Raw genomic sequence first — 16183 nt, forward strand, 5'->3', positions numbered from 1 at the left:
GTGAGGGGGTGGGGGCAGAAAGTGGAAATGAAAGCAGACAACAGAACATTGCTAGAGAGCAGGAAAGGAGGTGAAAGGAGACAATTTTAGAGAAAAAAAAATTTTCGGTCGCTACCCGGATTCGAACCCAGGACCTTTGAATGAGAGGCCAACACCTTAACTTCTAGGCCACGAGAGCCCCCGTCCTTTTGTTTGGACAGAGGCAGACCAACCGGCAGTACCGGTATAGGAGTACGGTCAGGGACGAGGTCTGGATGTGTCAGAGCAGGAGAGAGGGGTCACGGACAGGGAGAGAATAAGTTAGCAACAGAGACGGAAGTCCTTCTGTTTTGAAACTGCTGCACTGGTGTGAAAAATTGCCCGTGAGACGCAGTATTTTGCGAAGTTGGTTGATTGACACTTATAGGTTCACGGTTCACCTCTGAAAGAGGCCTCCATTTTTCTCATTCTTGTGCAGTCCTCTCTCTTCGCTCGGGACCAAGTTCTGCATTTTTTTAAAGTACAGTCGAGCCTGCTCTAGTGGTCACCTGTTCGAAACAGCCACCTGTACAAATGACCGCCTCCCACCCACCCCTTTTGCCTGACATTTAAAAATGATATAATGACACTTTCCAAGAAGTCCACCTGTCTAAGAATACCAATTTTCTAGTCAACATTGGTTTGCTGTATTTGATCATTTTGGCTCTATCTACTTAAAGCATAAGGATTGCATGGGCAGGATTCAAGTCTCACTTTGACATGACAGTACAGATATGTGACATGCGAGACCTTGTGTTTATCCTTTATTTTCAATAGGGGCCGGACAGTTAGATGGAGGGCAATGATTGCTCAAACACCTGTAGTTGGTAAATGCCGTAACCCTATCCATATGCCCTGGGGTCATTTTGTACTCCCAGGGTTATATTCTTCTCATTTTAGAATACTTCTGGTACGAAGATCTCTTTGAAACTTTCAGTATTTCCCAAAAAATCATTTTGACACACTGCTATGCAGAGCGTATGGATCGGATTAACAACTAAATTTCCTCTTTGGAAAGTGGTGGCACAGAGTTCCCCACGTCGTATGGATACGATAGTATGGATAGGGTTAATGGAGTTATGTCTTGAGTGAGTGAAGTTTTTTAATTAAGTGTATCGGTATCCTGATTATATGCTGGGATGCCTTACCCCTCTCAGCCTGGGTCGGCCCTGACGGGCAGGGTTGAAGCAGCCCGCTTACTTTGGAAAAATCTAAATGTGAGGCAGCGCGTTGGTGGAATCAGGCTCTCGTCAAAATAATCAAAGTGAAGAAACTTGCATTTTTCCGCAGGTTTGATTTTTGGCTCAACACCTTTCATGCCCATTAAAGAACTTATTTCTGAGTGGATCTTTCTGAAAAGCGTTGATTAAAGGCACACAAATTTTAATTTTCAGTTACCACGGACTCCTAAGCTAAGGAAATAACTAATCTTTGGCGGCCATTTTCTCCCTAATTTTACCTCTGAAAACAGGTGACCCCGACCTCCTTCTTTCGCAAATATCTCGACTTGTATTCAAGATAAATGGATATTTTTTCATTCAAATAAAGACAAGGGAACAAGCTTTAAGATGATACCAATAACTCTACATGCCCAAAAATTTACGAGAGCCTGATTCCACCACGCTGCCTCACAAATTGTGTTGACAATGGCATAAAACGCTTACCATGTCAATTTCAGTACTACCAGAAGCTGTGGGGGAGGTGATTGTCTCAAATGTGAGCAGCAGTGGAGCTGTCGCCCATCTGTATCTCACCAACAACCTAACTCGACTGTACCAGCTCATGTATGAAGAGGGATTTCCACTTGTGTTTGAGCTTGTCTTGACTTCATTGAGTGGGAATTCGGAGGAATTTGCTGTGAGTGACATACTTTGTTGTGGTGTTTTTACACGTGTGTTTGTGTGTGTGTGTGTGTGTGTGTTTGTTCTTTGTGTGTGTGTGTGTGTGTGTACGTGTTTGTGCTTTGTGTGTGTGTGTTCATGTATGAGTTTGTTGTTTGTGTGTGTGTATTTGTGTATTGTGTGTGTGTGTGTTTGTGTTTGAGTTTGTGTGTGTATTTGTGTATGAGTTTGTATGTGTGCATGTGTATGTTTGCGTGTCTATCTGTAAGTGTGTTTTATATACTTTTGGGTTAGTGTGAGTAAATGAGCAAAGCCGTGTGTCTGTGTACACATATTATTCAGTTTATTCACTGTCCAATCTTTGCTGCTCCCTGCAACTTTCTCCTGTTGTATTTATCAAGTCTGATACAGTAATATGCGCCAGGGGGATTTGTAACAAGGTTGCATTTCATTAGAACCAGGTTTTGGTCACTCTTCAGTGTGCATGGATTGTGGCGTCAGTGGCCTAGTGGTTGGGCTCTCGGACTCGCAACCGTAAGGTCGTGGGTTCGAATCCGGTCAAGGGCGGCCCGACGTTGTGTCCTTGGGAAAGGCACTTTACACAAATTTTCCTCACTTCACCCAGGTGGGAATGGGTACCCGGCTATAGACAGCTAAAGATCTTGTCAGTTTGTTAGTGTTTGAGCGCTTAATCGGCTGCTCGCACTGTATGCTTCCCGGGAAGCTGAGAATGTTTCAGAGTGTTCTATGGTCTGCTGGGGTAATAATATAGTGTAAAGCGCATAGAGCCTGCTGCTAGCGGGGATATGCGCTATACAAATGCTATCTATTATTATTATTATTATTATTATTATTATTATTATTATTATTAGTGCTGGGCGGTACCGGAGAAATAGAGTCCCAGTACTTTACCAGTACTGAGTGTCGAATACCGCCAGTACCGATACTGGTAAGGGTACGGGGACTGCGAATAGATGACATTGTCGAATACCGCCAGTACCGATACTGGTAAGGGTACGGGGGCTGCGAATAGATGACATCAGAAGCTCTGCACGTCTAGTGTTTCTATTGCTGAATTTTTCGGAATCAGCATATCAAAATGAGCAAAATTGTTCATGATGAGCCTCATTTGATGTGATAGCTAAACTTTAGCAAACAAAATCTTATTTTCCATTGGTTTGTCAATTTTGAACGCAAAGGCATGCATCAAGGTCAGCTTGTGCGTTGTGCTGTGCAGCTGACGTCACCATTTCTACACACTGCACAGTGACTGAGGCTTTAGTTCCAAGGGCACATCACTCGCTATGTTAAACACTTGGTGTTGGCACCTTCCCAGAGCCGATTCTGGAGGCCTGCTGCCTGTACTTACATCGCCTACAGTAGTACCGGGAGTTTTGGTACTGGGTACCGGTACCTGCCCAGCAGGAGCGGCTCTTCCATAGAGCACGGTCGTGCACTGCCACCCAAAAATTTTAATGTGCCCAACACCCACAAAGAGATAATAAAAGAACCTTTACCTTCCACCGTCCAACCAGTTTTCTGTACTAGTTCCTCGCCAGAGCCTATTCGTTCATTACAACATCCACAACTCTACAACATCTACTATACCATATCAAGTTCTTGTGCTTCACCCAAGTAAAAAATAGCATGTTCAGTGGTGTAATATATCTCGGAAAATGCTCTATGGGCCGGCCCAAACAATGATGATGTTTTGACCGAGTTTCTTAGTTCATAAATATTGATAAGGCGGCACAATCTCAATGTGCACCAGCCGAACAAAGCCCATAGAGGCAGTCTAAAAATAAGGCGATCTCAGACCAGTTCACGATAGCCTACACAGTTCAATGCCCGTATTATGATAGCTTTGGAGCAATGCACCGCAGTGCTCACAATGATTTGCGATTGGTCCTTTGTCTTGCCACTTATATCTCTAGCCCCACCTCTGTAACACTGAACTTGAGCGAGGTCAACATGACATAATTAGGTCACTGTGTTAGAAGTTGGAATGATGTAGTGGTGAAAGTTTTATTGCTCAGGGTGTATTCCAATGCAGGATGAATGAAGTTGATTGCAAATAAAATCAGTTCACCAAACAAAGTAACAAGAAGAGAGTGAAAGAATTAGGTCCTCACCAACCCAAAGATATCAAAATAATACAACTAACAAAAAAATGGAGTGGCTTACAGTCAGCGTTAGCAAATACTCATTGTAGGCCTGCTGTTTCTCCTGTCTACTTTTTTGGAACTGAGGACCCCCAAGAAATAGTCTCAGACAGGTTTTACCTATCTTGTACTTGTCCATGTGAAACAACACATTAAAGCACGAGTCATCAAGAGCGCACGTAAACAATGCCGTTAAGTATCATACTTTCGGACAAGTAGACATAGCAGCGCAGCTAGTCGTTGGTCATCACATTGCAACGTCTCACAATAACGAACTAGTGAGAAAGAACAGGCACGTATTGTGTAAGGTTATCGAGTGTATTTTCTCCTGTGAAACTCACGAACTCGCCCTTCGCGGTCATGAAAAGGGTGACTTGTCGGGGAACAGAGGTATTTTTCGCTAGCTCTATGCAGGCTCTTCGACATTTTTTGCCCACTCTACAAAATGAATCGGCGTTCTCAGACGCGTTTGTCACCGAAATATTCCATGACAGTCTGAAACAAAGTGGAATTTACAGTCTCGACTAATTAGCACAGTCTTCATTTGGAAAGGACAGATCCAGCTTTGTCTTGCAGAAATTCAGTCGGAACAGTAGGACGATAATTCCATCCACGATGGTATCCGGAATGTATTAAAGACTGAAACATTTCTCTTCTTTTCACCGCAATGCCTCACATATTACCCCCCCCCTCTCTCTCTCTCTCTCTCTCTCTCTCTCTCTCTCTCTCTCTCTCCCTCCCTCCCTCCCTCCCTCCCTCCCTCCCTCCCTCCCTCCCTCCCTCCCTCCCTCTCTCTCTCTCTCTCTCTCTCTCTCTCTCTCTCTCTCTCTCTCTCTCTCTCTCTCTCTCTCTCTTCTCGTGTGAATGCTATTTCTCATTATCGAAATCAGATTTTCTTGTGGATTGTTGGAGGATGACACTGGAAGCCGTTCTTCTTTTCTTTCCTTTGCCCCTTTTTTCTGTCCTTTGCCCCTTTTTTCTGTCTGTCTGTCTGTCTGTCTGTCTGTCTGTCTGTCTGTCTGTCTGTCTGTCTGTCTGTCTTTTTCCTTTCTCTAAATGAATTTTATTATTATTTTGTAGATATACCTTTATTTACCCAAAACCCTCTACTATTAAAAAAAACAACTAAAACAGACAACTTACTTATTCTCTCCCTGTCCATGGCCATTCTTGTCAGTTTGTTAGTGTTTGAGCGCTTAATCGGCTGCTTGCACTGTATGCTTCCCGGGAAGCTGAGAATGTTTCGGAGTGTTCTATGGTCTGCTGGGGTAATAATATAGTGTAAAGCGCATAGAGCCTGCTGCTGAGCGGGGATATGCGCTATACAAATGCTATCTATTATTATTATTATTATTATTATTATTATTATTATTATTATTATTATTATTATTATTATTATTATTCTGTCTTGTAAAGTTACCTGGCGGTCCGATGAGTCGGGTCTGTCAGGGGGCCCCCGTCCAAGATAAGTGTTGCCTCGTCGTGGTCCTGAGTTCGGCTGAATACCTCAGTGAGTCTCTCAGACGATGTCTCTATTTTTCGCGCCGGGCTCTTGACGTCATCCAAGGGCGTGCCACTCCCCTAATTATTTAGTTCCCACAGTAAAGATAAGAGTCATGTCCCTTGACATCACACTGTCTAGCTTTGACACATCCAGGCCCTGGGTGATTGCCTCATCCTTGACTGTTCTCTTATAACTGTCAGTTGGTCTGCCTCTCCTTTGTCCATTCCAAACAAACTGGATTTTCTTTTCCCATGTACTCAGATGTCTATTTTTATTGTTTCCTGTGGGTGGTTGGCGGGTGCTATAATGTGGTTTGCTCCTTCTTTCCTCTCAAGCAGCTATCATCCCTATCTCTGCTCCCTCTTTTTTGCGTTTGTTGCTCTCTTGTAGCACCTCTAATCTTTTGGAACTTAAATGGCCTTATTGTGTTACAAGTGCTGTAAAACTTTTACTACAGCTGAGATTTTGTTTCCACAGGTGAATGTGATAGCAGAGTATATAGGTGACAATCCATTTGACTATGACCTGTACCGTTTAGAGGTGAGGCTAGATCACCTCAAAGCGTTCACTGACTATAATCTCTCGGTGATCAGCTACGGGGGAGGGGGCAGAGGGGAATCAAGACGCACCATATTCCGGTCCTCACAAACAGGTAACTTTTATGTTGTCGCTTGTTTTTTGTTGGGTTTTTTGGGGGTTTTTAAATTATTTTTGTTGTGGTTTTTTTTGTTCAGGTTGTTAGAAACTAAGATTGCCAATATCTCAGGTTGTTAGAAACTAAGATTGCCAATATCTCAAGTTGTTAGAAACTAAGATTGCCAATATCTCAAGTTGTTAGAAACTAAGACTGCCAATATCTGTTTCAGAGCCAGCACTTTAAGAAGCAAGATTAGTTTGCGTCCAGTTCTGGGCTCGTAGAAATCTAGGTCTTTTGGAAAACGGATCATTTTCCTATCTCTGTCAAGACTGTGGGCTGAAAAGGAAAAATATAGCCCTGCTTGTCAAGAAGACATGGAATGTTTTTGGATGGGTTTTTTTGTATTGCACAAAAAAAGTTTGCTACCAACTGCAGTACGGCTGCTGTCGGAGTGAACATTAATGTGTACCACTGTTGATTTTTGAAAAATCTATGTACATAATAGGTTATTTTTATTTTTATTATTAATATTATTATTATTATTATTATTATTATTATTATTATTATTATTGTTATTATTATTGTTTATTATTGTTATTATTATTGTTGTTTATTATTATTATTGTTATTATTATTATTTTTATTCAATAGAAATGTATCTTGTAACATTCAAAATTGATGGTAAATTCATTCATTTTGTATTTTTGTCAGCTTTATTTTTCTCTTTATATAGCATTTCTTTTTTGAAAGTAATATGGGGGTTCTCGTAGCCTAGAGGTTAAGGTGTTCCCCGCTCTTTCAATAGTTCCCAAGTTCGAATCCGGATAGTTCTCTAAAATTTTCTCCTTTCCTGCTCTTTTGAAATGTTTTGTTGTCTGCTTTCGTCTCCACCTTCTGCCCCCATCCCTTCACCTCCTTTGCCGCTCCTCTGGGCTCTTGACTCTTTCTGCAGCTTTTCTACTGCTTCTCTTTGGATCTTTCTTTCTGCTGTCTTTCAATCACACCCCTGATTTTATGGTAGGTAAGATGTACACTTAATCTTCTTTGACAAGGGAAAAAAATCTCCGAGGTCCCGTGTGCAAGTTGCGCTCGTTAAAGATCCCTTGGGGTCCAAAATCTATAAGAGTAGGCTTCAGCCACCACCTTGGCAATATTCAAAATTTCCGACAACCTGAAAATATTTGGTGTGTCCCGCATGCTCATATGACCTTATGCGGTTGGGAGCTCCGTAAAACACTTACAAAAAATAATAATAGTAATATGCACTTTAAATTCTATGAATATCATGTTTTTTAAATTCCTGTACAGCTACAGAAAATTTCCCCCACGGACAATAAATGTGGTGTTTTTCAATATACAGAAACTGGACTGAACGGCTGACAGGCACATTCTTCCTTCCTTTTTTTCGACCCTTCATTGTTTCTGTCCGTGTGTCTTTTTGGCTGAACTAAGTCACCTTTTGTTACATCAATGTGCTTCTCTTTATTGGAAAATTTTAACTGGATTGATTCTGTGTTTTGTCTCTTCTGTTTGATCAGCTCCAACAAGGCCCCCAGATCATTTCTACTTCAGTGCTGACAGTTTGGAAGTGACGTTGATTTGGCAGGTGGGTGTATTTTTTTTTTTGGGGTATAGTCATTTTGTTTTTTTTTGTTTTTGCCTTTTCAATATTCATTTCTTTGCACACTTCATCTAGCAGAGGTGCCAGTTTTCTGGATAAATCTGGGTTTCTACAAGTGTCTGAATTTTGCCTGACTTCTTGATACAAAATGTATATTTGTGAGGCAGCGTGGTGGAATCAGGCTCTCGTCAAAATAATCAAAGTGAAGAAATTCGCATTTTTCCACAGGTTTGTGAATTTTTATCAAATTTTTTTTTTTTGTCTCAACACCTTTCATGCCCAATAAAGAGCTCATTTCTGTGTGGATTTTTCTGAAAAACATTGATTAAAGGTACAAAAAATGTAAATTTTCAGTTACCATGGACTCTTCAAATAAGGGAATAACTAATCTTTGGCCGCCATTTTCTCACTAATTTTACCTCTGAAAACAGGTGACCCCCACCTCCTTCATTCTCAAATATCATGACTCGTGTTCAAGATAAATGGATATTTTTTCCATTCAAATAAATACAAGTGAACAAGCTTTACGATTACACCAATAACTCTACATGCACAAAAATTGATGAGAGCCTGATTCCTCCTCGCTGCCTCACATATATTCAACAATATGTGTCAAGGCGTGGTGGAGTCAGGCGCTCATCAGTTTTTGGGCATGTGGAGTTACTGGTATCTTCTAAAAGCTTGTTCATTTGTCTTGCTTTTGATGAAAAGATGTCCATTTGTCTAGAGTACAAGTCCAGATATTGGCGAATGAAGGAGGTGGGGGTCACCTGGTTTCAAAGGTAAAATTAAAGAAAAATGGCTGCCAAAATTTAGTTATTTCCATAGCTTGAGAGTCTGTGGAACTGAAAATTTTTTGCATTTTTTTGTGCCTTTAATCAATGTTTGTCAGTAAAACCCACCTAGAAATGTGTTCTTTAATGGACATTAAAGATACTGAGCCAAAAAACGAAAATTCGATAAAAATTCACAATCCTGCGAAAAAATGTCAGTTTCTTCACTTTCCATTATTTTGACGTGCGCCTGATTTGACCACGCTGCCTCACATATGATCAGTAAGTGTTGTGTCCCCGTGTGCAAAAGGTGGAAACAGTTCACGCTTTAAAAAAATTTTTTTTTTTTTTTTTGCATAGCCAATTGGCTCCCCTGATTTAGTAATTTAAAACAAAAATGAAGTAAATATGATCGTATTTGATGAAAATACAGAACTTTTAATTGTGCGAGGTGAGGAAACACGAAAAGGAGAAGATGGCCTCTGAAGTTGGGCAACATGTTTCCCTAGCAATGGGGGTCTTAGAATAGAGATAGAAACTTGAAATATAGCAGTTATCTCGGCTATGCCACTACAAGGTAACTTACAAAAGTAAAAGAACAATTCACTCACAGAGAAAAAAACTTATGGACCAAACAAAATTTTAACGAGAATTGACTTCACGTCAAATGCAACTAAATATTAGCATTATACTAGGTACCAGACACTAAATTTTCAAAGTAGCTGTATGTTAAATTCATATGTTTCATATGAAAGGCCTATGTCTCCTGAGAATTTTGGTACCATACTTTACCTCTCAGTCAATGTTTAAGAGAATGGCAGCTGTTTCAATTGAACATATTAATAAAATATTGCTTAAGTCGTTAACTGGTGGCAACCCCATGTTTGACAGATAGTAAAAGAGTACCAAGTGCACCAAACATCTCTACATTAATAGAGTACAATCACTAGAACATAGAAATGAAGTCTAATATTATTATTGCCTCAAACACGATGATCTGTCGTTGTTTCAATAAAAACACCGAGTGTTGTCTCGGCCGGCGTCGCACCAGCCTTCACGGCGAGCGAGCTGGCTCAATACTGTGATATTCTGAGTGCTTCCGGTAGTTTCGCAGAACGATTCATGCAAAATAATTCCAAGCCGATGACTTTATTCTAATAGAAAAAGAACTGTTCTTTCTATTGGTACCTTTTTTTAAGCCGGTATTTTACACATTTCGTGTTAAAAATGATCTTTGAAAAAAGAAAGTTTATTTTCAAATGGAAATATGCTGTAGTATGTATGTTTTCTACCTGTATTATCATCTTTTTAGGGAGGAAACTCTGTTTACTGTGTTCATCGTTATGTTTGTCGTGATAATAGAAAAAGGTAAATTTAAGTAACCAACTTCCCCTCTTTGAATTCTCAATTCTCTGTACTGAGTGACTGCGTGTACGGGTAGTCTTATTGACCAGTAGCAACATACATTAAAGTGGACCTTGTCTCTCTCTCTCTCTCTCTCTCTCTCTCTCTCTCTGTCTCTCTCTCTCTGTCTCTCTCTCTCTCTCTGTCTCTCTCTCTCTCACTCTCTCTTTCTTTCTCTCTCTCTCAATCTCGATTTCTCTCTCTTTTTTTCTCTCTCACTCTCTGTCTCTTTCTCTGTCTCTTTTTCTCTCTCTCAATCTCTCTCTCTTTTTCTCTCTCACTCTCTCTCTCTCTCTCTCAATCTCTCTCTCTTTTTTTCTCTCTCAATCTCTCTCTTTTTTTTTCTCTCTCTCTCTCTCAACCTCTCTCTTTTTTGCTCTCTCACTCTCTCTCTTTTTCTCTCTCTCTCTCTGTCTCTCTCTCTCTCTCTCTTTTTCTCTCTCACTCTCTCTCTCTCTCTTTCTCTCTCAATCTCTCTCTTTCTCTCTCTCCCTCCCTCTCTCTCTCTCTCTCTCTCTCTCTCTCTCTCTCTCTCTCTCTCTCTCTCTTTCTCTCTCTCTCTCCATTTATTCTCATTCACTTTTCTTTTCCATAGCCATTGCCTCACGAAGCTGTCGGTGGAGATAGCTTGAGGTACATCGTCCATGTCTTTAACGAGTCGGACCATTTGTTAGTGAATGAGAGCACTGACAAAACCTACCTGGTCCTGCCCGGTGTTCCAAGAGTCCGCTTGTATGCAAGAATCTGGTCGACAAACATTGTGGGGCTGTGTCCAAACTTTACTGCGCTGGTCCTCCCCCTTGATAGTGGTAAGATTTGAGATTTTTCTCAGGGCGCTACTGTTAAATCTTACTTCTTCTTTTCTTTCCGACCGTTTTTTTTTTTTTCGTTTGTGTGTGTTACTTTCTTTCCTGTTACAAAATGACGGGTTATTACTTCTTTAAAAACAAACAATTACGATATAAGGGGATAGGGTTTATGAAATGAAGATATTCAACCTTTCTGTCAGATTGGGATGGGACGGACACTGTTTGATTTATATCTGTTTGCTTGTTTGTTAATCAGGGAACTTTTAAAATTTTAATTTTAATTTTTAAATATGTAATTATTAATTGCATAATTATTGGCGAATTTAACTTTTTTTTACGTTAAAAGAAAGATGAAGCACGAATGGAAATTAGAAAGTAAATCATTGCATGTGCGCTTTGCACTTCATAGTATTTTGAAGAAAGGTGATAGCTTTGGATAGGCAACCACAACAAAAACAACAACAATATGAGCAACAGCTACAACAACAAAAGCAGCAACAGCTACAACAACAAAAGCAGCAACAGCTACAAGCTCCCCCCCCCCCCCCCCCTCTCTCAATGTCATGATTACCAATCCTTTTTTACGTTTTTTCATTTTTCGTAGACGAGAGTGTAGAAGTTCAAGTGGAATTCTCCATGGAAAGTCGAAGAGCTGCAGTGTTTGCGAGCGTGCAAGGAAAGTCTGTGGAGAAAATTGCCTTGCACTGGTGTCAGGATCACAAGAACACGTCCTCATACACTTCAGTTGTGTGCACGGTAAGTAGTGCAGGGCTCAATGCCACGGATCTATTTATGCTCTTTGCAAATCCATTCACTTTTTGTCAATTCACAGAAGCCAAACAGGGTGTCTGCGGTGTAGTGGATAGGCTCTTCAATGTGGTAGGCAGAAGATGTGAGGGAGTTTGATTCCGATGTGGTTGAGTATCTCCATCTGTCTGCAGCAGATTGGATCAAACCCAGAACGGATTAGCCCTGACAGGCAGGGTTGGAGCAGTTTTCCTCTTAAACGATCCAGTTGTGTTGATGGGTTGCAAAAAAATTGGCAATGGCAATTATTTTGAGGCTGAGTTGCTGTGTTCTTTCTGAACCCAAATCCACAGGTTCTAAATTTCAGATGTTATAGTTGTTGTTTTTTGTTCTCTCCAATGGTAGAGTCTTTGGGATGCCAACTTGATTGTCTTGTGTTCTAGATTTTTTACCACTTTTTCTAGTGTCAAAGCGATGGCCTGGATCTTTTCACAAAGGTTCCCGTTCCACTTTGTAATGTTGTTTGTCCATTGTTTCTTTTGCTTTTCTATATTTTTTTTTTCAACCCTTTCTCTGTCCCTTATGTGGATGGTTGGAGGGTCCCATTGGTACTGCCCTCCTACCTTTTTTCTTTCCCCTCTGTTGTTTCCATGTAATGGGTGACTGTGATTATGTTCATTATGCTTATCTTTAATCAAACAAACTGTCCCTTAAAGAACAGTCTTTGCAAGGCCAATTAATGTTATGATGAATGATCTCAGTATTTTTGCCTGATTTCATGTTTCCAGTTTCCTATGGAAAGGAAAGAAACATAATTTATTTCATTTTAGATCTGAGAAGACACACATTGTGTTTTTCTGTGTCCTGATTGTTTTTGTAAAGTGATGATTGTCATCAATTGGTTAAAAAAAACTTGAGCAAAGTTTGCCCTGAATATACCCTGGTTCGACTCAATATACGTTTACGTATATATGTAAATACATGTATATATGCTTGGTTGAAGCCTGCTCTACTCTGGCGTTGACCAGATGACAAGGACATGTGGTTACTTGAGGGAGGGATTGCGCTGCCAAGAGCAAAACGCTCGCAGCTAAAGGGATTTGAAAACAACAACAACATGTTTGGTTGAATGGACATGTATCAAATATCAGACGAAAAGAGAATATTATTGTCTCTGCAATGAACAGCGTCTTTTGATGATATTTTCAAACAGATTGGAACACAGCAGTCACAAATACCACACAAAACCTGGGCTTAACATCACATCATGTGCTCATTACTATGATTTTGTTATTTTTGTTTAGGAGCCATTGGTTTCATGTAGACTTTTTTTTTCTCCTGGACTGTGTTAGTTAGATTTTGGACATAATCAACTGTCGGTGAAAAACAGACACCACGAAACTGCCATGGTTTTGGGTTATCTGGGCTGGAATTTTTTGGTTAAATTTTAATGCCCTTGTCAGAATCAACAGATGGCTTGGCCGAGTGCACTACATCGCACAAGTGTTGGAACATCAGCTTATCTTACCCTTATTTTCGTCAAGGTGTCATTCGAGTAGATATCTCCATGCCTAGCAAAGCACTTTCTCACAGGGCCAATGCCACTTGACAAGTCTTGAAAAACCAAATCATATCAAGGTTAGAGTGGTCACCAGTAAATGACACCGACATAAATCCTACACTACAGATATGTAAAGTCCCATGAAACAACTGAAGAAAAGCGACGTTGCTCCAGATTCAGACTGTTTGTTTGCAACTCTCTGTGACATTTGGGGTGAAAGGACATATAATTATGTCCAACTTTAAATAAAGTCGGTGCCCAAAGGGTTCGTGCTCTACACAAAACCAATGGCTCCTGAACAAAATAACAATGAGCATATTTAATGTCAAGTCCAAATTTTGCGTGGTATTTGTGATTGCTCTGCTTTCTGTTTTGTTTGAAACCAGAGTAATAAAAATATTGTTTATTGCAAAGACAAAATTCTTCATTCATTGGATATGCAATGTATGTCCATTCTATCAATGTTGATACTCTTCAATACACGCATTACATCTACGTCCCCGCAACAACACGAAATAAACTTCTAAATATGCCACTAAATAAAAGATCTAGATCTAGACCTACATTTTAAGAATTCTTTGGTGAAAATGGCAAAATGGTTCAGGTTTAACGCCCGTATAAGATGTTTTAAGAGGTGGAATCTCCCAGTTTAACACCCTCTCCGAAAGGACGGAGCCAAATAGGAAATTCGTGTTAAGTGTCTTTCTCAAGGACACAATGTTGGTCCGAGCTCAGGCTCGAACCCTTAAACCCGCAATATCACGATTACTTAGAACTCTTCGATACCATTTATCAATATAGAAGGTTCTAGACTTTGGTGGAACAAAAGTAGGTTGCATTATTATTATCATCGAGGTAGGAAAAATGGAAGGTTTTACCTTTTGTTTTACTCTGTTGTTCCCGCGCTATTGCTCTCTGTTCCGTCCTGTTACCTAAATTACAGAATCACAGTACCCCCAGGGCGGTGCCACTGACTGAAGTGTCTTTAGGACATTCCCGAAGGGGGGGACATTTCTCGTTCTAATGCACAGTAGAATTGTAAATGGGCTGATTCATCAATGTCACGCTCATAACTGTGCCTGATCTACAACGGGGAACTGCTGCTTTTTCTTTCCTAATCCTCACTATTGTCATTTTTCCTCTGCCTCTTTTGTATGTTTGTCACTCTCTTGTGACCCGCTATTTCTGAGGTGCCCTGAAAGTCGGAACAGACTTTGTGCTGTCGAGGCTAGAGAGGTGAACAGAGTAAGTCTGATTCCCTCTAAGGACTTTTCTATTAACATCCACCCCTTGGTGCTCATATGAACTTATGCAGTTGCGAGTGCCGTAAAACCTCTACTAAAACAAACAACAATCACAATACAGGAATTTATTGAAAAAGTACAGACACGTCTTTCTTATAATAACTATTTTGTGTTGTTTGTCCATAAATGACCCATTTTCAACCCGAACTTTGATCAGTTTAGCTATTTGACACGTACCCCTCCTTCCTGATATCTTGTATTCTCTCCTGTTACTCTCAATTCTGTCCCGTTACTCAAAGATAAGAATTACAATTCAGGTGTTCTGTTGAAAAAACACAAATATTCCTTTAGTTGTAACCTTTTTCATTTGCTCTTTTAAGTGCGGACTACCTTGCATTCTAACCCAAGCTGTGGTCAGTTAAGATATTGAGTACATTCCTTTCTCTCCTGTTACTTTTTTATTCTCTACTGTTACCAAAACCCTGGGTAACAGCAGGGAAAGTAACAGGAGGGAATTCTGTACATCATTGCCCTGACGACCACTAACTGGATAGAGCTCATGTTATGGATTCTCTTACCTTTGAAATGTAACCTTGGCAGACTTCCTAACCAAAGGAGAGTGTATCGGATTTCTGTCTAATAAGTTGTTTTAGACCCTGGTAACAGGAGGGACATGTATGCTCAAATATTGACCATGTTGGGTTGAACTTGGCTCTGTATCTTTCAGTTTTGCATTGCATAAGCTCCGTTGTCTCATGTCATATAAAGGAACAGGAGGGGAGTCTTCACCGCAAAATCTCAAAGAAAATAAATCTATATCTTGGGACCATTCATCTGTGTGAAATGCTGGGTAACAGGAGAGAAGTGTGAAATGGGTAAAGCAAAATATGGAGATAAAGAGTTAATTAACAAATAAAAGACAAGGACGGGCACCAAGAATTTCTTTGCTTTGGCAATGCTGTCCAATACTCTGTATAACTGCCAATTATTGAATCCCTGGAGCCATGATTTTTATCCCTAAGCAAGTTATAAAAAACAAATATGTGTTGTGGAACTTGCCATTTTTACCTACTGAGCAAGATTTACAAAAGAGCTGTAAAATTTCTATGACTTGGGCAGTTTTGAAAATCTGATTTTTAGGTCAAGGAACGTTTTACTTTGTTCATGAACATATTCAATGGCAATTCTAAGCAATATTTTATCAATCAAAAATGTTTAAAATGTGACATTTTTTTGAAAATGGCTCATATTGTACATGAGAGAGAGAGAGAGAGAGATTGTGTACATGTGTGTGTGTGTTTGTAGAGAGAGATTGTGTACATGTGTGTGTGTGTGTGTGTAGAGAGAGATTGTGTACATGTGTGTGTGTGAGTGTTTGTGTGTGTGTGTGTGAGTGTTTGTGCGCGCACATGCCTTTTAAAGTTGTTGATCAAGACTTTTTCTACTTTCTCCACCACAGGAATTTCCTTACACACATATCATAGAGCAATCGGGACCGTTGTTACAGTACAATTTGAGTCTTGCTGAGGAGAGTCGTGAAACGAGCTCAGTGGAGAGTATTGAGGTAGAGGTAGTGTACTGGAATTGGAACAGTTACGACGACAAGTCCCAAAAGGAGAGAATAGGATTGACTGTGAATGGCACGTTGAGGATAAAAATCCGTGAGCTGAAGTTAGGTGTGTGCCTTGTTTTGTTCTTCATTTTTTGTGTGTGTGTTCGTTTTTCAGCTGCTGGTCTGATCTCAGTTCTATTTAATGTAATGTGTAGAAATTGTCATGTAAATACATATGTGAGTCAGCGTGGTGGAATCAGGCTCTCGTCAAAATAATCAAAGTGAAGAAACTTGCATTTTTCTGCAGGTT

General features: G+C 40.2%; 1 protein-coding gene across 1 annotated transcript in view; it reads left to right on the plus strand.

Annotated features, from left to right (window-relative positions):
• Nucleotides 1-16183, plus strand: part of LOC101851905 — a gene marked incomplete in the record, with an annotated part of 41506 nt that overhangs the window by 6577 nt on the left and 18746 nt on the right. Inside the window, 6 exon segments of the mRNA XM_005089530.3 lie at nt 1697-1875; nt 6003-6177; nt 7701-7768; nt 10556-10769; nt 11374-11525; nt 15781-15997. Coding sequence (XP_005089587.2) covers nt 1697-1875; nt 6003-6177; nt 7701-7768; nt 10556-10769; nt 11374-11525; nt 15781-15997 — 1005 coding nt within the window.

This window comes from Aplysia californica, unplaced genomic scaffold (assembly GCF_000002075.1).
Source record: "Aplysia californica isolate F4 #8 unplaced genomic scaffold, AplCal3.0 scaffold00006, whole genome shotgun sequence".
Taxonomy (NCBI): Eukaryota; Metazoa; Mollusca; class Gastropoda; order Aplysiida; family Aplysiidae; genus Aplysia; species Aplysia californica.